The sequence below is a fragment of the Neophocaena asiaeorientalis genome, unplaced genomic scaffold, assembly GCF_003031525.2.
Source record: "Neophocaena asiaeorientalis asiaeorientalis breed wild unplaced genomic scaffold, Neophocaena_asiaeorientalis_V1.1 scaffold15, whole genome shotgun sequence".
Taxonomy (NCBI): domain Eukaryota; kingdom Metazoa; phylum Chordata; class Mammalia; order Artiodactyla; family Phocoenidae; genus Neophocaena; species Neophocaena asiaeorientalis.
Genome location: NW_020185328.1, coordinates 15936591 through 15958423, shown reverse-complemented (window position 1 = coordinate 15958423; position 21833 = coordinate 15936591). Strand labels below are relative to the sequence as shown.

Genomic DNA, 21833 nt, shown 5'->3' with positions numbered 1-21833 from the left:
TGTTGAGCAGCTTTTCATGTGCCTCTTGGCCATCTGTATGTCTTCTTTGCAGAAATGTCTATTTAGGTCTTCTGCCATTTTTGGATTGGGTTGTTTGTTTTTTTAATACTGAGCTGCATGAGCTGTTTATATATTTTGGAGATTAATCCTTTGTCCATTGATTTGTGTGCAGATATTTTCTCCCATTCTGAAGGCTGTGTTTTTGTGTCTTGTTTATGGTTTCCTTTGCTGTGCAAAAGCTTTGAAGTTTCATTAGGTCCCATTTGTTTATTTTTGGTTTCATTTCCATTTCTCTGGGAGGTGGGTCAAAAAGGATATTGCTGTGATTTATGTCATAGAGTGTTCTGCCTATGTTTTCCTCTAAGAGTTTTATAGTGTCCGGTCTTACATTTAGGTCTTTAATCCATTTTGAGTTTATTTTTGTGTATGGTGTTAGGGAGTGTTCTAATTTCATTCTTTTACATGTAGCTGTCCAGTTTTCCCAGCACCATTTATTGAAGTGACTGTATTTTCTCCATTGTATATCCTTGCCTCCTTCTTCATAGATTAGTTGACCATAGGTGTGTTTTTGTAGTATCTTTGTCTGGTTTTGGTATCAGGGTGATGGTGGCCTAATAGAATGAGTTTGGGACTGTTCCTTACACTGCAATTTTTTGGAAGAGTTTGAGAAGGATGGGTGTTTGCTCTTCTCTAAATGTTTGATAGAATTAACCTGTGAAGCCATCTGATCCTGGACTTTTGTTTGTTGGAAGATTTTTAATCACAGTTTCAATTTCATTACTTGTGATTGGTCTGTTCATATTTTCCATTTCTTCCTCGTTCAGTCTTGGAAGGTTATGCCTTTCTAAGAATTTGTCCGTTTCTTCCAGGTTGTCCATTTTATTGGCAAAGAGTTGCTTGTAGTAGTCTCTTAGGATGCTTTGTATTTCTGTGGTGTCTGTTGTAACTTCTCCTTTTTCATTTCTGGTTTTATTGATTTGAGTCCTCTCCCTTCTTTTCTTGATGAGTCTGGCTAATGGTTTATCAATTTTGTTTATCTTCTCAAAGAACCAGCTTTTAATTTTACTGATCTTTGCTTTGTTTTCTTGGTTTCTGTTTCATTCATTATTGCTCTCATCTTGATGAGTTCTTTCCTTCTGCTAACCATGGGTTTTGTTTGTTTTTCTTTCTCTTTTATCTTTACCTGTAAGGTTAAATTGTTTATTTGAAATTTTTCTTGTTTCTTGAGGTAGGCTTGTTATAAACTTCCCACTAGAACTGCTTTTGCAGTTCTAGGTTTTGGATCATCGTGTTTCATTGTCATTTGTCTGTAGGTATTTTTTGATTTCCTATTTGATTTCTTACGTGATCTATTGGTTATTTAGTAACACATTGTTTAGCCTCCATGTGTTTGTGTTTTTTACGGTTTTTTTCCCTGTAATTGATTTCTAATCTCATAGCATTGTGGTCAGAAAAGATGCTTGATATGATTTCAATTTTCTTAAATTTACCGAGGCTTGATTTGTGACCCAAGATGTGATCTATCGTGGAGAGTGGTCCGTGCACACTTGAGAAGAAAGTGTAATCTCCTGTTGTTAGATGGAATGTCCTATAAATATCAATTAAATCTATCTGGTCTATTGTGTCATTTATAGCTTGTGTTTTCTTATTTACTTTCATTTTGGATGATCTGTCCATTGGTGTAAGTGAGGTGTTCAAGTTCCCCACTATTACTGTGTTACGGTCGATTTCCTCTTTTATAGCTGTTAGCAGCTGCCTTATGTATTGAGGTGCTCCTATGTTGGGTGCATATATAGTTATAATTCTTATATCTTCTTCTTGGATTGATCCCTTGATCATTATGTAATGTCCTTCCTTGTCTCTTGTAACATTCTTTATTTTAAAGTCTATTTTATCTGATATGATTGTTGCTACTCTAGCTTTCTTTTGATTTCCATTTGCATGGAGTATCTTTTTCCATCCCATCACTTTCAGTCTGTATGTGTCCCTAGGTGTGAAGTGGGTCTCTTCACAGAGACAGCATATATATGGGTCTTGTTTTTGTAACCATTCAGTGAGCCTGTGTCTTTTGGTTGGAGCATTTAATCCATTCATGTTTAAGGTAATTATCGATATATATGTTCCTGTGACCATTTTCTTAATTGTTTTGGGTTTGTTTTTGTAGGTCCTTCTCTTCTCTTGTGTTTCCCACTTAGAGAAGTTTCTTTAGCATTTGTTGTAGAGCTGGTTTGGTGGTTTTGAATTCTCTTAGCTTTTGCTTGTCTGTAAAGCTTTTGATTTCTCCATCGAATCCGAATGAGATCCTTGCTGGGTAGACTAATCTTGGTTGTAGGTTTTTCCCTTTCAGCACTTTAAGTATATCATGCTAATCCCTTCTGGCTTGTAGAGTTTCTGCTTAGAAATCAGCTGTTAACCTTATGGGCGTTCCTTTGTATGTTATTTGTTGTTTCTCCCTTGCTGCTTTCAATAATTTTTCTTTGTTTTTAATTTTGGCCAATTTATTTTATGTGTCTCGGCATGTTTCTCCTTGGATTTATCCTTTATGGGATTCTCTGTGCTTCCTGGACTTGGGTGGCTATTTCCTTTCTCTTGTTAGGGAAGTTTTCGACTATAATCTCTTCAAATATTTTCTCTGGTCCTTTCTCTCTCTCTTCTCCTGCTGGGACCCCTACAATGTCAATGTTGTTGTGTTTAATGTTGTCCCAGAGGTCTCTTAGGCTGTCTTCATTTCTTTTCATTTTTTTTTCTTTATTCTGTTCCGCAGCAGTGAATTCCTCCATTCTGTCTTCCAGGTCACTTATCCAGTCTTCTGCCTCAGTTATTCTGCTATTGATTCCTTCTAGTGTATTTTTCACTAAAGTTATTGTACTGTTCATCTTTGTTTGTTTGTTCTTTAATTCTTCTAGATCTTTGTTGAACACTTCTTGCCTCTTCTCGATCTTTGCCTCCATTCTTTTTCCGAGGTCCTGGATCATCTTCACTCTCATTATTCTGAATTCTTTTTCTGGAATGTTGCCTATCTCCACTTTATTTAGTTCTTTTTCTGGGGTTTTGTCTTGTTCCTTCATCTGGGACATAGCCCTCTGCCTTTTCATCTTGTCTGTCTTTCTGTGAATGTAGTTTTTGTTCCACAGGCTGCAGGATTGTAGTTCTTCTTGCTTTTGCTGTCTGCCCTCTGGTTGATGAGGCTATGTAAGAGGCTTGTGCAAGTTTTCTGATGGGAGGGACTGGTGGTGGGTAGAGCTGACTGTTGCTCTGGTGGGCAGAGCTCAGCAAAACTTTAATCTCCCTGACTGCTGATGGGTGGGGCTGGGTTCCCTCCCTGTTGGTTGTTTGGCCTGAGGCAACCCAACACTGCAGCCTACCTGGGCTCTTTGGTGGGACTAATGGCAGACTCTGGGAGGGCTCATGCCAAGAAGTACTTCCCAACCTTCTGCTGCCAGTGTCCTTGTCCCCACAGTGAGCCACAGCCATCACCCACCTCTGCAGGAGACCCTCCAACACTAGCAGGTAGGTCTGGTTCAGTCTCCTATGGGGTCACTGCTCCTTCTCCTGGGTCCCGATGTGCACACTACTTTGTGCCCTCCAAGAGTGGAGTCTCTGTTTCCCCCAGTCCTGTTGAAGTCCTGCAATCAAATCCTGCTAGCCTTCAAAGTCTGATTCTCTAGGAATTCCTCCTCCCATTGGTGGATCCGCAGGTTGGGCAGCGTGACGTGGGGTCAGAACCTTCACTCCAGTGGGTGGACTTCTGTGGTATAAGTGTTCTCCAGTCTGTGAGTCACCCACCAGCAGTTATGGGATTTGATTTTGCTGTGATTGCGCTCCTTCTGCCATCTCATTGTGGCTTCTCCTTTGTCTTTGGATGTGGGGTATCTTTTTTGGTGAGTTCCAGTGTCTTCCTGTTGATGATTGTCCAGCAGCTGGTTGTGATTCTGGTGTTCTCGCAAGAGGGAGTGAGAGCACGTCCTTCTACTCTGCCATCTTGGTTCAGGGCCCCTGTGATCCCTCTTCTTGTGTACTAAAACAAATGTTTCTTACATGTGTACTTGGCACAGTTGTTTCATTAACTAAGCAGAAAGAAGCCTGAATAGAGTATGTGGGAGGAAGAGAATGAGCATTCGGGGAATAGAACAGTTCCGATAGTGGGTCAGTGTATTTAATCTTACTTTTCCCAAATTAGCACTGGGTGAATTTCTAGGTTAGGCATTTTGCATATACGCATGGATCTGCTTTTACTGATTTGTTGTCTACTCTCTCCACTATTTTCTCAGCCTCACAGCTCTACCACTTCATGACTTCTGGTTGTTGTCTTTCCTCTCCGTGGGTGACTAGGCTGCAGGACTGTAGCTCCCTGCCTTCAGTGTGTCTCCCCTTCAAACTCTCTAAGAGGAGAGAGGCTCCAATTAGTTCATTAATCAGTAGTTAATACTTGACACCCCAGGTGACATGAATTCTCCTTTAAGGCCATATTACGTGCCTGGGGCTCCCCTCATGTCTAGCCTGTGAACTGTGCCTTTGGGCTTGCTGCCAGACCCTGGTTTGGTCAGAGTCGTCATTATTTTTCTTCCATTATAAAAGATCATTTGGAAAATATAGAATAATATAAAGGCAAAATAAAAATAATGTGTAAGATTTTTGTACCTTTTCAGTCATGTTTGTATTTATATTGTATACAGAAGAAACCTTAGAAGTCACACAGTACCACATCCAGCAATTCCCCTAAGCTCCCTGATCATAGAGTATGTGGCTCTGATCATCGAGCTCCACGGTCATAGATCACATGGCCACAGAATATTGCATTTAGGAAACTTTGTCAAGAAAATAACACCTACCTAAACAGTGTTTACTAGATTAGTTACATTTTAAGGAAAATATTACTATAGAAGATATCATCAACAACTACCTGTCATTTTAAGCTGGTTATCTCTTTTTTTGTTAATGACTTAGAAGTTACATCTGTAATATCAAGGTTTGCAAAAGCAAATTGAATGAGTGATAGGTGAGATCAAGACACTCAAAATATATTTTTAGGAAAGAACACTTTTCCAGTTTGAGGGCTACTGGTTTCATTTGTGTGTGTGTTGAATCTACTGTGAGCAAATAATGTGTATTATATTTCCAATCAAATACAGTTCTGTCAGGTATTCAAATTTTGCTCCTGCCTGGATCCTAGAAATATGATAAATGTGAAGAATTTTGCTTATTATTTTGCTTCCTCCGTTCCTTGGATATGAAAGCACTTGACTCTGGACTATGGCCCTTCACCTAAGGCCTAACATTTTCTTCCTTTATTTTTGCTGTTTTCCTCTTCTTACTTTCCTTTCCTGTTTTTACCTGTATTTTTTTTTTCTGCCCCTGTTGCTTGTCTTTTAGCCTTGACGGAGTGGGAAAGAAGTGAAGGCAGTATGCATGAAGTAGAACTGAAAGGATAGCAAGGAATAATGATTTTATAGATATTTTATTTACCTGTTTTTAAAAGCACTTGCCTAACTGGAGCTTACCATTAGCTTGGTAGATCAGAACTGACTAAATGGTTCTATATTTTTTAAAGGCTCAGAAATACTATTGTTGACATTCATGTTTCTTTATACTTTATTTTCTCCATCATTTCCAGATCAATAAGAACCATTAAAAAACTTCACAATAACTTCTTTTCATTTTCTATTCATTCTTTCATCATTTTCAGATCAATCATAACCATTTAAAAACTCCTCAATAACCAACAGCTGTGGGTAATGAACATTTATTATATCAAAACAGTTTAAAGAATCTTATTTAGATCTTCCTTTGTATTTTCTCCTGGCTGCAATCATAGTACTTCTAATATACATTGGTAAAAACCTTTTGGCGCCATCAAGTGGAATTAGGTAGAGAGTGCCTCTGAACATGTTAACTTTTAGTTAACTGGAATAATTGCAGGCAATGATTCGTAGTGGCAAATTGCAGAAATTTTCAATCATAGAAAACATTTTTAGGGAAAAACATGGAAATTGAGTGGAGTATAAATATAATGCTAATATTTTAAGTATCCTTGAATTAATTTCAACAAATCATTGGGCCAGATGGTGGAGATAGAAGAAAAATAAGGTTGTCCTGGTCTAGTGGGGACTCAGATATGTGTTTATGCTAGTATTTACAAGTATAAGTAGGGAATAAGGAGCCAGCACAAACAGAGTGATTAATCTCTCTGTGTACATGTGTATATTTGAGAGTTAAAAAAATGTCTTTGCAGAAGAGGGAACACCTGAGGAGTATTTAAGGTGGTAGAAAGTGGGGTAGGGGCTGGGGCTGGGAGAAGTTACTAGTCGGAGGAAACAGCACTAATTTAGGAGCACAGAATCTATTATGGAAACTTTTATGTGTGCATGAAATGATTGTGCTTATCTTGATAATAAAACTGTGATTTGGTTGGTTAATAAATAGTATTTATTAATTTAATTTGCTTTCTAATAATTTTCCTTTTTGCACGCATTTACAAGCTGCTGAGCTTTAAGACTCTAACACTTGTGGGTTTTGTTTGTTTTACAGTTGGGTTAGGAAATGAGAACCAAAAGAAGCCGTCCACGTTATAGAATAGAACTTGGGCTGGATGGAACCCTAATTTTCAGCGTTTCTTCTGTCAGCCACTTGTGATTTTTCTTTTATTCTTTTCTTTACCTTTCTCATAAAACTTAAAGAAAACATCCAAAATGTTAATTGAATTAAGTTTTTCTTCCTTTCCACGTATTAGTTTATTTGATGTGTAGGTACATTTCTTGATAGACCAATTTCTCTTGCATGAGAGTAGAGTGAAGAATCTGAAATAGAAAAGAGAGAGGGTCTGAGATTATGTTGTACCAAGACTGTCTACCATCCTGGAGGAGGGATATGCTTGGCAGAATTCTAGACTGCAGTTTTAAAATGAAGCACTGAGGAATTCTATAAAGATAGATAACATTTCAGTAAACCACTTAATCATCAGTTCAAAAAAATTTTTTTTTTAATAATCCTGTTACATGTAGTAGCAGAACTATCTTTGTTTTGCAAATTCCAGAGATTTGAATCAGTATTGAATGGTTGAAGCTTTTGTCATATAAAAATATTACTTTACCCTTTCTCTGCACTTGTAAGAGGAAATACTTGGAACTTTGAAGTAGTAGATTAATAAACTTCCTTTTTCAAATTTACCTGGAATAAATGGATGTTCTTGCAATTACCAAGCTATTCTCTTCCCCTTGAGACCACATCACACAGACAAGAATATGTTCATCACCTTCTATATCAGAAATCAGCAAAGGCATAATATAGTAAGGCATTTCTCTATTGAAAAAAATAGTTTGCCATAATTCTATACAAGGAATACCAGGTAACTATCAAAATGATGACATGAAAGATTTTCACAATACATTATTAAGAGAAAACCTTGGATTATAAAGTAGTATATTTAGTATAGAGATATATTGGAAGGCAAATGAATATTATAAAATGTATACATAGCAAATATCTGGAGCACCATTTATCAAATGGTTAACAAGACACAAGGTAGTGGAATTGCAGGTGATCTTTCTGTTGTTTGTTTGGCTTCTGTTTCTAATTTTTCTGCAGTGATCTTGTGCCACATTTACAATTAGAGGCGTTTGTATTCCTGGATGATTTCTTAAGTGTAATGTGGCATTTCCTTCAGCTGCCAGTTGTAAGATGTGTGTTGTCAGTTATCTTGTCTTTTGTGGTGATGGTTTTGTATAACATGACCCTCCTCTATGAGGAGTAGCATGTATGTTTTTTGAGATAGCCTGTGGAGTTAGTTGGTGGTCATGAAGCAAAGCTGTAGTTTTGAACTCAGCAGTGTTCTCACCAACTGAGTTAATTGAGTAAGTAATTTTCTTAAACATCTGCTATCCCAATTACATTTTCATAACAACAACAACAATAAAACCCAAAACAACAAAGACAAAAACAAACACTCCAGCTCTTGAAGTGGTAATATATTGTATACTAGATTTCAGAGTATATGTAGTTACTTCTTATTTTTCTTTTTAGTGAAATCCTAGAAATGATGTGGGAAAGAAGAACAACCACAAATGGCTCAGTTATTCCCATGACTCCTTAAACAGTTAGAAAAGCTCATAGAGGTTAGTTTGCAGCTACCTTTAATGGTATCCTCTGAGTAATTTCAATGAAATGAAATGAAAATTGATGAATTATTGTCTGACCCAGGAAGAAAGAAATACAATTTATTTTTCAGGCAACAATAGACATATTCATCCAGAAGATCTGAAAGCAGTGAAAAGAGGGCACTGATAATTTCAATATGGGAAATACATACATGAATATAATTATTACTATATTGGTAATATCCCTATTATTTTTTGTTCCATTTTTATTATTGTTATTGTTATTACTGGTCCTCCAACCTTTTTGTTTGGATGAGTCACTTTAACTTCCTAAAGTTAAGACCTAGAGTTCATGGAGTAATAGATTGGAGAGAGTGGAGAGGAGGGAGAGGGCAGATATGCTGACTGAAAATCTGAAGCTAAGGCAGCAGGGGGAAGGGGCAGTGATGACAGTCAATTCCTTGCAACTCCTTGACTTGAGGTGTTGGGGAAGGGAGGAGTGGCAATGGTGACTGGGCCATCTACCATATAGTGCTTTGAGATTTATTGTAGAGTCCTTCTGCTGGTTGGGGATCCCACATTAAATTAACAAATTTGTACTGCATATTGATTGACCTACCAACGTTTGTTTACTTATTGTTTTCTTTGTAAATTTCAGATCAATCGAGCTCCAAGCTTTGGAACTGATCAGAAAATAGACTATGATGTAAAAAGGGGAGTGCTGCTAAATGCACTGAAGCTACTAAATATCAGGTAAAGTGTTTCCTCCATCTTCTGGAATTTTTTTCACCATATTTGGCATAGAACAATCATTTGTAAGTGGAATTGTCTTTTAATTTTAGTATTTTGTATTGTGAATTTCTTGATTCCATTCTTCAAACCCATTTAGTTTTCTTCTTTTTAAATATCTTTTCCTCTTCTCCTGAACTCAGCTTCTCCTTCTCCCCATATTATTTGAACCTACAGTAAATATGCTTAAATTGCATTGTTGGTATAATACAGACTATGGGGTGGAATTGGAGAATACCTTAGGAAACCTTCTGGACTGTTTTCCTCACCTCACAAGAAAAAACTAAGGTGCAAAGGTCACTCAGGGAGTTAAAAAACCTCAAAAATGCATTTCCGACGTTTCTGTCCAAAGGTCTTTCCACTGTATCATGCTGCCTGGGTAAACAGAGAAGAAAAGAGAAGCAGTTAAGTGAGAGTTAACTTTCCCATTGAACAGCATTAACAGGATTTCCTTCTTTTTTAAGGCTGAATAATATTCCATCTTATATATACCACATTTTTTATCCATTCATCCATTGCAGAACATTTAGGTTGTTTCAATGTCTTGGCTGTTGTGCATAATGCTGCAGTGAACATGGGAATGTGGGTATCTTTAGATCATATACCCGCAGGGTATCTGTTGAATCCTGGTTCAACAGGATCAGTCAAATCCTGATTTCAACTTCTTTAAATATATACCCAGAACTGGGATTGCTGGATCAATAGAATATTATTAGTTTGGTTGAAGCATACATAATCATGAATGTCAAATGTTTGAAATCTTATTATGTGGTAAGCTTTGGCTCATTATGAAAAAATTTGTTAGAAGTTTAACTGAACTGCTTAATGAGGTAGTGAGTTGTCTGCTATTAGAAGCATTCAAATAACATTTAGGATCATATCTTGGATCACAAATCAAGCCTCAGTAAATTTAAGAAAATTGAAATCATATCAAGCATCTTTTCTGACCACAACATATGATACTAAAAATGAATTACAGAGAAAAAACAGTAAAAAACACAAACACATGGAGGCTAAACAATACGTTACTAAATAACCAAGAGATCACGTAAGAAATCAAATAGGAAATCAAAAAATACCTAGAGACAAATGACAATGAAAACACGATGATCCAAAACCTATGGGATGCAGCAAAAGCAGTTCTAAGAGTGAAATTTATAGCTATACAAGCCTACCTTAAGAAATAAGAAAAATCTCAAGTAAACAATCTAACCTTACACCTAAAGGAACTAGAGAAAGAAGAACAAACAAAACCCAAAGTTAGCAGAAGGAAAGAGATTATAAAGACCAGAGCAGAAATAAATGAAATAAGAACAAAGAAAACAATAGCAAAGATCAATAAAACTAAAGTCAGGTTCTTGGAGAAGATAAACAAAAGTGATAAACCATTAGCCAGACTCATGAAGAAAAAGAAGGAGAGGACTCAAATCAATAAAATTAGAAATGAAAAAGGAGAAGTTACAACAGACACCACAGAAATACAAAGCATCCTAAGAGACTACTACAAGCAACTCTATGCCAATAAAATGGACAAATTCTTAGAAAGGTATAACCTTCCAAGGCTGAACCAGGAAGAAACAGAAAATATGAACAGACCAATCACAAGTAATGAAATTGAAACTGTGATTAAAAATCTTACAACAAACAAAAGTCCAGGTCCAGATGGCTTCACAGGTTAATTCTACCAAACATTTAGAGAAGAGCTAAAACCCATCCTTCTCAAACTCTTCCAAAAAATTGCAGAGGAAGGAACACTCCCGAACTCATTCTTTGAGGCCATCATCACTCTGGTACCAAAACCAAAGATACTACAAAAAAAGAAAATTACAGACCAATATCACTGATGAATTTAGATGCAAAAATCCTCAACAAAATACTAGCAAACAGAATCCAACGACACATTAAAAGGATCATGCACCACGATCAAGTGAGATTTATCCCAGGGATGTGAGGATTCTTCAATATATGCAAATCAGTCAATGTGATTCTTGCACTGTTGGTGGGAATGTAAATTGATACAGCCACTATGGGAACAGTATGGAGGTTTCTTAAAAACCTAAAAATAGAATTACCATATGATCCAGCAATCCCACTACTGGGCATATACCCAGAGAAAACCATGATTCAAAAAGACACATGCACCCCAGTGTTATTGCAGCACTATTTACAATAGCCAGGTCATGGAAGCAACCTAAATGCCCATCAACAGACGAATGGATAAAGAAGATGTAGTACATATATACAATGGAATATTGCTCAGCCATAAAAGGAATGAAATAGAGTCTTTTTTTGAGATGTGGATGCATCTAAAGACTGTCATACAGAGTGAAGTACGTCAGAAAGAGAAAAACAAACATCGTATATTAACGCATGTATGTGGAACCTAGAAAAATGGTACAGATGAACCGGTTTGTAAGGCAGAAGTTGAGACACAGATGTAGAGAACAAATGTATGGACACCAAGAGGCGAAAACCGCAGTGGGGTGGGGATGGTGGTATGCTGAATTGGGCGATTGGGATTGATATGTATACACTGATGTGTATAAAATTGTTGACTAATAATAACCTGCAGTATAAAAATAAAACAACCAAACAAATAGAAACAACTAATACTAAACTTTCTTTGGGTTATTTGTATGGAAATATGTTAATATAAATGTTTCATACATTACATGAAATTTCTAAAAATCTTATACGTTCTGGTATAGTGTTATAAGTCATAACTCTAGTTATTACTTTAAAATGTATATCTCAGAAATAACTAAATTTCCTTGTCAATTGCATTATTATGAACTTTCATCAAATCTTTAACCGTGGTCATTTTTAAGTCTTTTGTCATTTACAGACAGTTCTGGGTGTATTCTGATGCTTTTGCAAAAACGTTCTTATAAAAGGGTGTCATCTTCAAGGAATTCATGGAAAAGACTCTGACAAGTACAGGTTTCTGGTAACTGACTATACTGCTGAACTGAATGAATAAGCATTTTCAGAACTCTAATGGAAAACTGATGAATTCATAAAAGTGCTAACAAAAGATCAAGATAAAAAAAATAATTACATGGAACTGAGTGAACTGATGAGGATGATTATAATTTTTGTGACTTTCTGTTTGAATAAAAAAAAAATCCCTCAAGGACTCAGAGGCCAAAAATATACAAATGAGTTTTCACTGCAAAGTAAAGGAGCTGTTACAGTGGAGGATTACTGGACTGAATGTCAATATCGTGACATAGTATGAGTGTGTTTTGTGTTTGGCAATTGCAATCGTTGCTTTCGTTGTGGTCATTCATTTACAATGCTTGGTGTCAGTTTATTTATCTCTTGTAAAAATAAAATACAGTGTGTGTGTGCGAAAAAAACCAAAAAAGCAAATAGCATTTAAGGTATTAGATTAAAGGACCTCTGAGGTCATTTAAGCTCAGGAATTTTATGATCTCAATTGGTTCTAATTGTCATTTCAAGAACTCTAAAAGAGTTGTGGGATACTTCCAAGCAATTTATTTACTTGAAATATTTTCAGGCATTTAACAGATGCCTGATTGAGAAGTAGATTTATGTGGAAGGCATTATTAAAAAAAGATTGACATGTAAACTTGTTCAGAAATTTTCATATGGCCCCTTCTTTTGTATGATCAAATTATGATTTGCCTAAATTCTACTGATATTTCAGTTATTCTAAAGGAAATGAATAGAAAGGAAAGAAATGTAGAATGGGAAAATTTTATTTAGCTTATACAAGTGTATCAAGTATTTTAGATTATTTAAGCAATATGCCTATACATTTTTTGGCATATAGTTTAAGTAGTTCTGTCAAATGTATGACTTCCGCTTAATTTCTTAGACTCCTTTTCAAGTTTAGGGACTTCTCATTTCTCTCCTTGGCTATTTTATTGGTTTCCTTCCTTCCTTCAGCACTAACTTCACCCCGTTTTGCAGTGTCCACTCTGTTGCTCTGCAAATCATTTAACAAGTGTTTATTGAGTGCCCACTACTATAGGGGTAGGTGCTGGGAGTTCAAAGTCTCGGTTTCTGGCTTGGATGACTTATTTGACAGTATACCATTTATTTAGATAGAGCTTTAAGGCAAGAAACAGGCTTAGAAGTGATGGGGGAAGGTAGAAATGAGAGATAATTCAGTCTTAAACATGTTGATTTTGAAGTGCTTTGAGACACCCAGGCAGAATTGTTAAGTGGGAGATTTGATATACAGGGCTCCAGGGGATAGAGACATCTATGTGATTGAAATCTGTGTATAGATTGCTGTTGAATCCAGTGGATGAAAACATACAGTTGGAGTGTATATATTGAGAAGTAAGGCGGGGTAAGGGCAGAGCCTGAGTGATGCCAACATTTAAAGAGATATTTATAAACTCTAATATTCTGCTCAGATTGTTTCCACACTATCAGATAAAGTTTAAACATTGCCTACAAAGTGTTTTTGATCTTTAGACACAAGACATTTTTGATCTGGCCCTTGCATATCTCGCCAATATGATCACTTTTTGTTCTTCTCTTTTCCCTGACTTAGAATTAATTTTTCTAAGAACTCTCATGCGATTCTGTTTTACATGTTCATGGTTTTGCGTGTATTCTTATTTAAATTTTCTCTTAGCTTTGTTCCTCTGGTGAATGTTGATTCATTTTTTAAAATCGTGGTAAAATATACTTAAACTTTACCATTGTAACCATTTTTAAGTCTGCAACTCAGTGGCAATAGGTACGTTCACATTATTATGCAACCATTACCACCATCCTTCTCTGAACCTTTCTTCATTATGCAAAACTGAAATTCTGTACCCATTAAACAACTCCCCATTTCCCCCTGCCACAAGCCCCTGGCAACCACCATTCCACTTTCTGTCTTTATGAATTTGCCTAGGTACCTCATATAAGTAGAATCATACAGTATTTGCTCTTTTGTGACTGTCTTATTTAACTTAGCATAATGTCTTCAGGGTTCATCCATGTTGTAGCATGTGTCATAATTTCCTTCCCTGTTAAGGCCAAATAATATTCCATTGCATGCATATACCACATTTTTGTCAACTCATCCTTAAATACCTAGCACAGGCCTGACTTCCTATTTGAAGCTTTTGCTGAGGCAAAGTGGTTTACTTCCTCCCTTGTTCCATCACCCTACTTACTATCACTTTTTAAATAGCATCCATTGTACTCTGTATTTATTCACATGCCATTGCTGACACTTGAGGGCAATGTCTCTGTCTATTCATCTTTGTATTCCCAGGGCCATATCTAGAACTAGCGTATAGTGAGTACTAAAAAAAATTTAGGTTGGAAGACAAGGGTAGGGGAAGGACATTTCATTCCAAGGTAACTTCTTGTGGTAAGATAAGGAAGTGAGGCAAGCACAGGATGTTCATAGAACTTCCAGGGATTCCATATTACGGGAGCTTGAGTGTGCGAAGCCAGCTGATTAGAAAGAGAAATCCCTTGTATGGAAGCACAGAGTAATGAGTATTGGAAAGAGCTCCAGAAACTATAAACAAAACTCCTTAGGACAGTGTGTGGATACAGCTGAATGGAAAAATGCTCATTACAGTGCTAAGTGAATGGAGATCCTTTGGTCTCTGGTTAAATTTTTATTGTGGACTAAGAGTCATTAGTGCTGATTTATACCTATATTTATAGGAATCCAAACACAGTTTTTAGAATGGCAGTATTTCTCAAGGCCAGAATATGGGAGCAGTCGTCTAGAGAAAATGTCTGGGTGTGACTGGCTTTTCTTTGTTTCTCAGTGTGTCCAAAGGAACTTCTTCGTGAGCTTATTTCTGTTACTCTTCTTTATAGGTATGTTCTTGAGCTGTGTGTATGTCAGTGTCCTTGTCTGTGAGTGCCGTGTTTGCTGTGAAGGTGCATATAGCTCTATGTTCATTTCTTCCACAGCATTCATAATATTCTCAGTCCTTTTTTTTTTTTTATTCTCCCTTGCTCTTTTCTGTCGTTTCATTTTTCCTTCTTCTCTTACATTTTTTTCTTACCAACTGTTTGGTCTTTGTTCTTCTTTTCTCTCCTCTCCTTCCTTTAAATTGTATGGTAAATAGAAATGATTGTTCTACATAAAATGGAATATCAAAAAAATTAAAAGTTAAGAGCTACCTAAACCACATTTACCCTTTCCTTAAACAAAGGAAACTCATCCAGATTTAGTATTTACCATTGGAAAAATGATATTTTCAATCATCCAGTCACTAAAATCAGAAATCTTGTTGCCATCTCAAGTGCAGCCCTTTTTGTTACTCCTCACATCTAACTAATAATAATAATTAATCACCAAAGTCATTCATTCTTCCTCTAAAATAACCCTTCAAATCTTTCCTTATTTTCTAATCTGACTGCTGCTTCCCTGGTCCAGGCTGTCATATTTTATATTTGCTAATGAAATAGCATTCCATTTGTTTTAATTTGTTCGGGCTGCTATAACAAAATACCATAGACTTAATAGGTTATAAAAAACAGAGATTTATTTCTCATGGTTCTGTAGGCTGGTGGTCCAAGATTAGGGTGCCAGCATGGTTGAGTGAGGCCTGCTTCTGGATCACATACTACTTATTGTATCATCACATGGCAGAAGGGTCTAGGGAGCTCTCTGTAGTCTCTTTTATAAGGACACGAATCCCTTTCAAGGGGGTTCCACCCTCATGGCCTAATCACCTCCCAGAGGCCCCACGTACTAATATCATCACCTTTGGGAGTTAAGATTTCAACATATGGGTTTTGGCAGGGGGGGCACAAACATTCAGACCATAGACTATCTTAACAGCCTGCTTCTTTTCTCATCCACTTCTAAGCCACTGTACGTATTGCCAAGGGATACTCTTTTTTTTTTTTTTTTTGATATTTAGTTACTTATTTTTATACAGCAGGTTCTTATTAGTTATCAGTTTTACACATATTAGTGTATATATGTCAATCCCAATCGCCCAATTCATCACACCACCACCCGCCCCCACTTTCCCTGCTTGGTGTCCATACGTTTGTTCTCTCTCTACATCTGTGTCTTTATTTCTGCCTTGCAAACTGGTTCATCTGTACCATTTTTCTACATTCCACATATATGTGTTAATATATGATGTTTTTCTCTTTCTGACTTAGTCTCTAGGTCCATCCACATCTCTACAAATGACCCAATTTCGTTCCTTTTTATGGCTGAGTAATATTCCATTGTATAAATGTACCACATCTTCTTTATCCATTCATCTGTCAATGGGCATTTAAGGTGCCTCCATGACCTGGCTATTGTAAATAGTGCTGCAATGAAAATTGTGATATATGACTCTTTTTGAATTATGGGTTCCTCTTGGTATATGCCCAGTAGTGGGGTTGCTGGGTCATATGGTAATTCTTTTTTTAGCTTTTTAAGGAACCTCCATGCTGTTATTCATAGTGGCTGTATCAATTTACATTCCCACCAGCAGTGCAAGAGGGTTCCCTTTTCTCCACACCCTTTCCAGCATTTGTTGTTTATAGATTTTCTGATGATGCCCATCTAACTGGTGTGAGGTGATACCTCATTGCAGTTTTGCAATTACATTTCTCTAATAATTAGTGATGTTGAGCAGCTTTTCATGTGGCTCTTGGCCATCTGTATATGTTCTCTGAGAAATGTCTATTTAGGTCTTCTGCCCATTTTTGGATTGGGTTGTTTTTTTAAATAATGAGCTGTTTATATATTTTGGAGATTAATCCTTTGTCCGCTGATTTGTTTGCACATATTTTCTCCCATTCTGAAGGTTGTCTTTTTGTCTTGTTTATGGTTTCCTTTGCTGTACAAAAGCTTTTAAGTTTCATTAGGTCCCATTTGTTTATTTTTGGGTTTATTTCCATTTCTTTAGGAGGTGGGTCAAAAAAGATCTTCCTGTGATTTATGTCATAGTGTTCTGCCTATGTTTTCCTCTAAGAGTTTTGTAGTGTCCGGTCTTACAGTTAGGTGTTTAATCCATTTTGAGTTTATTTTTGTGTATGGTTTTAGGGAGTGTTCTGATATCATTCTTTTACATGTAGCTGTCCTGTTTTCTTAGCATGATTTATTAAAGAGACTGTCTTTTCTCCATTGTATATCCTTGGCTCCTTTGTCATAGATTAGTTGACCATAGGTGCGTGGGTTTATCTCTGGGCTTTCTATCCTGTTCTGTTGATCTACATTTCTGTTTTTGTGTCAGTACCATATTGTCTTGATTATTGTAGTTTTGTAGTATAGTCTGAAGTCAGGGAGTCTTATTACTCCAGCTCTGTTTTTTTCCCTCAAGGTTACTTTGGCTCTTCAGGGTCTGTTGCATCTCCATGCAGATTTTAAGACATTTTTGTTCTAGTCCTGTAAAAAGTGCCATGGGTAATTTGATAGGGATTGTATTGAATCTGTAGATTGCTTTGGGTAGCATAGTCAGTTTCACAATAATGATTCTTCCAATCCAAGAATATGGCCTTTATTATGTTGAGGTAGGTTCCCTCTATACCCACTTCTGGAGAATTTTTACGATAAATGGGTGATGAATTTTGTCAAAAGCTTTTCCTGCATCTATTGAGATTATCATAGGGTTTTTATTCTTCCGTTTGTTAATATGGTGTATCACATTGATTGATTTGCATATATTGAAGAATCCTTGCATCCCTGGGATAAATCCCACTTGATCATGGTGTATGATCTTTTTAATGTGTTGTTGGATTCTGTTTCCTAGTATTTTGTTGAGGATTTTTGCATCTATTTTCATCAGTGATATTGGTCTGTAATTTTCTTTTTTTGTAGTATCTTTGTCTGGTTTTGGTATCAGGGTGATGGTGGCCTAATAGAATGAGTTTGGGAGTGTTCCATCCTCTGCAGTTTTTTGGAAGAGTTTGAGAAGGATGGGTGTTTGCCCTTTTCTAAATGTTTGATAGAATTCACCTGTGAAGCCATCTGGTCCTGGACTTTTCTTTGTTGGAAGATTTTTAATCACAGTTTCAATTTCAGTGCTTGTGATTGGTCTGTTCATATTTTCTATTTCTTCCTGGTTCATTTTCGAAGGTTGTGCTTTTCTAAGAATTTGTCCATTTCTTCCAGGTTGTCCATTTTATTGGCAAAGAGTTGCTTGTAGTAGTCTCTTAGGATGCTTTGTTTTTCCGTGGTGTCTGTTGTAACTTCTCTTTTTTAATTTCTAAACCTATTGATTTGAGTCCTCTCCCTCTTTTTCTTGATAAGTCTGGCTATAGGTTTATCAATGTATCTTCTCAAAGAACCAGCTTTTAGTTTTATTGATCTTTGCTATTGTTTTCTTTGTTTCTATTTCAGTGTTTTCTTCTCTGATCTTTATGATTTCTTTCCTTCTACTAACTTTGGGTTTTATTTGTTCTTCTTTCTCTCATTCCTTTAGGTGTAAGGTTAGATAGTTTATTTGAGATTTTTCTTGTTTCCTGAGGTAGGATTGTATTGCTATAAACTTCCCTCTTAGAACTGCTTTTCCTGCATCCCATAGGTTTGGGTTGTTGTGTCTCCATTGTCATTTGCTTCTAGGTATTTTTTGATTTCCTCTTTAATTTCTTTAGTGATCTCTTGGTTATTTAGTAACATATTGTGTAACCTCCATGTGTTTGTGTTTTTTATGTTTTTTTCCCCTGTAATTTATTTCTAATCTCATAGCATTGTGGTCAGAAAAGATGCTTGATATGATTTCAATTTTCTTAAATTTACTGAGGCTTGATTTGTGACCCAAGATATGATCTGTCTTGGAGAATATTCCGTGTGCACTTGGGACAAAAGTGTAGTCTGCTGTTTTTGGATGGAATGTCCTATAAATATCAAATCTGTCTGGTCTATTGTGTCATTTAAAGCTTGTGTTTCCTTATTAATTTTCTGTCTGGATGATATATTTGTTGGTGAGGTGTTCAAGTCCCCCACTATTACTGTGTTACTGTCGATTTCCTCTTTTATAGCTGTTAGCAGCTGCCTTATGTATTGAGGTGCTCCTATGTTGGGTGCATATATATTTATAATTATTATATCTTCTTCTTGGATTGATCCCTTGATCATTATGTAGTGTCCTTCCTTGTCTCTTATAACATTCTTTGTTTTAAAATCTATTTTATCTGATATGAGTATTGCTACTCCAGCTTTCTTTTGATTTCCATTTGCATGGAGTATCTTTTTCCATCCCATCACTTTCAGTTTGTACGTGTCCCTAGGTCTGAAGTGGGTCTCTTGTAGACAGCATATATATGGGTCTTGTTTTTGTAACCATTCAGTGAGCCTGTGTCTTTTGGTTGGAGCATTTAATCCATTCATGTTTAAGGTAATTATCGATACGTATGTTCCTGTGACCATTTTCTTAATTGTTTTGGGTTTATTTTTGTAGGTCCTTCTCTTCTCTTGTGTTTCCCACTTAGAGAAATTCCTTTAGCATTTGTTGTAGAGCTGGTTTGGTGGTGCTGAATTGTCTTAGCTTTTGCTTGTCTGTAAAGCTTTTGATTTTTCCATTGAATCTGAACGAGATCGTCACTGGGTAGAGTAATCTTGGTTTTAGGTTCTTCCCTTTCATCACTTTAAATATATCATGCCACTCCCTTCTGGCTTGTAGAGTTTCTGCTGAGAAATCAGATCTTAACCTTATGGGAGTTCCGTGGCATGTTATTTGTCATTTTTCCCTTGTTACTTTTAATAATTTTTCTTGTCTTTAATTTTTGTCAATTTGCTTACTCTGTGTCTCAGTGTGTTTCTCCTTGGGGTTATCCTGCCTGGGATTCTCTGCACTTCCTGGGCTTGGGTGGCTATTTCCTTTCCCATGTTAGGAAGTTTTCGAGTATAATCTCTGCCAATATTTTCTTGGGTCCTTTCCCTCTCTCTTCTCCTTCTGGGACCCCTCTAATGTGAATGTTGGTGTTTTTAATGTTGTCCCAGAGGTCTCTTAGGCTGTCTTCATTTCTTTTAATTCTTCTTTCTTTATTCTGTTCCACAGCAGTGAATTCCACCATTCTGGCTTCCAGGTTCCTTATCCGTTCTTCGGCCTCAGTTATTCTGCTATTGATTCCTTGTAGTGTACTTTTCATTTCAGTTATTGTATTGTTCATCTCTGTTTGTTTGTTCTTTAATTCTTCTAGATGTTTGTTCTTTACTTCTTCTAGGTCTTTGTTGAACATTTCTTTCCTCTTCTTGATCTTTGCCTCCATTCTTTTTCCAAGGTCCTGGATCATCTTCACTATCATTATTCTGAATTCTTTTCCTGGAAGGTTGCCTATTTCCACTTCATGTAGTTATTTTTCTGGGGTTTTATCTTGTTCCTTCATCTGGTACATAGTCCTCTGCCTTTTCTTTTTGTCTATCTTTCTGTGAATGTGGTTTTCGTTCCACAGGCAGCAGGATTGTGGTTCTTCTTGCTTCTGCTGCCAAGGCATAACATTTAAAACCTGCAAATATAATTATTCCCTTCTCCTTTTAAAACTCACTCTCTCCTCTCCCCCATTGCCTAAAGTTCAATTTGAGAGTCAGTAACCTAGTATTAAAGCTAGAAGGCTTTAATTAGCTGAGTTTCCTGCATTCACCGGTAGCTCCAGACATACTAAATGACTTACAATTTTCTGGACGTGTTTATTCCTCTTCTCAAATTATTCCTTCTATTCTGTTCACTTGTTGAACTCCTGCCACTGAAACCGTAATGTTGTTATGAAAGATAATAGATCAGTTTCCTAACACCCTTGCAAGTTCAAGTTGTGAGGTGGTGCATACTTGACGCAAAAGAACACTCTCTATTATCTAGGGCCTTGGCCCAGTATTCTCAGTGCAATCCCTTATTGAATAGAATGGGACCTCCTGTAAACTTAAGTGTGTCTTTTACCTCTCCACACTAGAAGCTGGCCAGATGGCCTCCTTGTACCCTTTCCTTTGGTTTACACCTTCATCTGGGCCCTACCAGACTAATGACATTGCAAGGCATGGAAATATAAGCTCAAGAATAAGAACTCTATTTTTTCCTATGGCTGAGGGAAAAATTGGCTTTGCCTTTCCTTTTTTCTCTAGAGTCCACCCTGTTCCTGCTAGATCTTTAAGATTGGTATATAAGAGTGTAAGTCAGGGGGAGAGAGAAGAGACCTCAGGCTTATCTGATCATACCAGCTACATGGGAGGGAAGAGAGAGAAAACAAGTTCAGAGGAAAGCACTCTTACAAGTTTATTGGAATTTTCCAATAAAAATCAGACCGCTATGAGTAAATTTGCATCATTGGGCAAAAATGAGAAGGACTATGCAAATGCTTTCAATTCAGCAATGATTGTTAGGCTGAGATTTCAATCTGAATTGAAAATATGCTGAAGGGTGGTCAGTATAAGTAAGAATGCTTAAATATAAAGGGCATTGGTTGAAGGAAGAGAAAGGAAACAACATTTATTAAGGACCTATTAATGTTACCCCAAGTTAATCTTTATAAGAACTCTAGGAGGGAAATGATATTGTTAGCATTTAATGGATGGGAAAACAGACCCCACAGTTAATTGACCTAAGGTTGTATTGCTAGTAAGTTGCTATACTGTCTCCATTTTATCTTGTTACCTTCAGAAGTTCTATTTACTGTATGGAGATCCATATTTGATGAATGACTAGGTGAATATAACATATGTGAATATATAAATTTAATAAAAACTGATTCTTATCTCCACTGGGTCCCCTCTTCTGCTGATTCTCACAGGGATAAGGTTAGAGCTTATTTGAATTCTTGAATATGGTCTTGTGTTCTGTATTTTAGGACCAGTGATAAAAGGAGAAACTTGGCTAAACAAAAAGCTGAGGCTCAAAGGAGACTTTATGGTCAAAATTCAATCAAAAGGCTTTTACCGGGTTCCTCAGACTCAGAACAGCAAAGACATCAGTTGGAGAGGCGGAAAGAAGAGTTGGTATGAAAAATTTAACAATGTACCTGCAATTTGAATTGCATAATTCATTTGTCAGGTTTTATTTGTAAAATTTCTTC

The 21833-nt window shown here is 36.6% G+C and overlaps 1 protein-coding gene across 3 annotated transcripts in view; it reads left to right on the top strand.

Moving 5' to 3' along the window:
- Window positions 1–21833, top strand: part of TTLL7 (tubulin tyrosine ligase like 7) — a 150789-nt gene that overhangs the window by 81381 nt on the left and 47575 nt on the right. For all 3 annotated transcript variants that reach the window (XM_024734648.1, XM_024734647.1, XM_024734646.1), the window contains exons 10-11: window positions 8752–8846; window positions 21609–21756. In XM_024734648.1, coding sequence (XP_024590416.1) covers window positions 8752–8846; window positions 21609–21756 — 243 coding nt within the window. The remainder of the gene's footprint in view (window positions 1–8751; window positions 8847–21608; window positions 21757–21833) is intronic.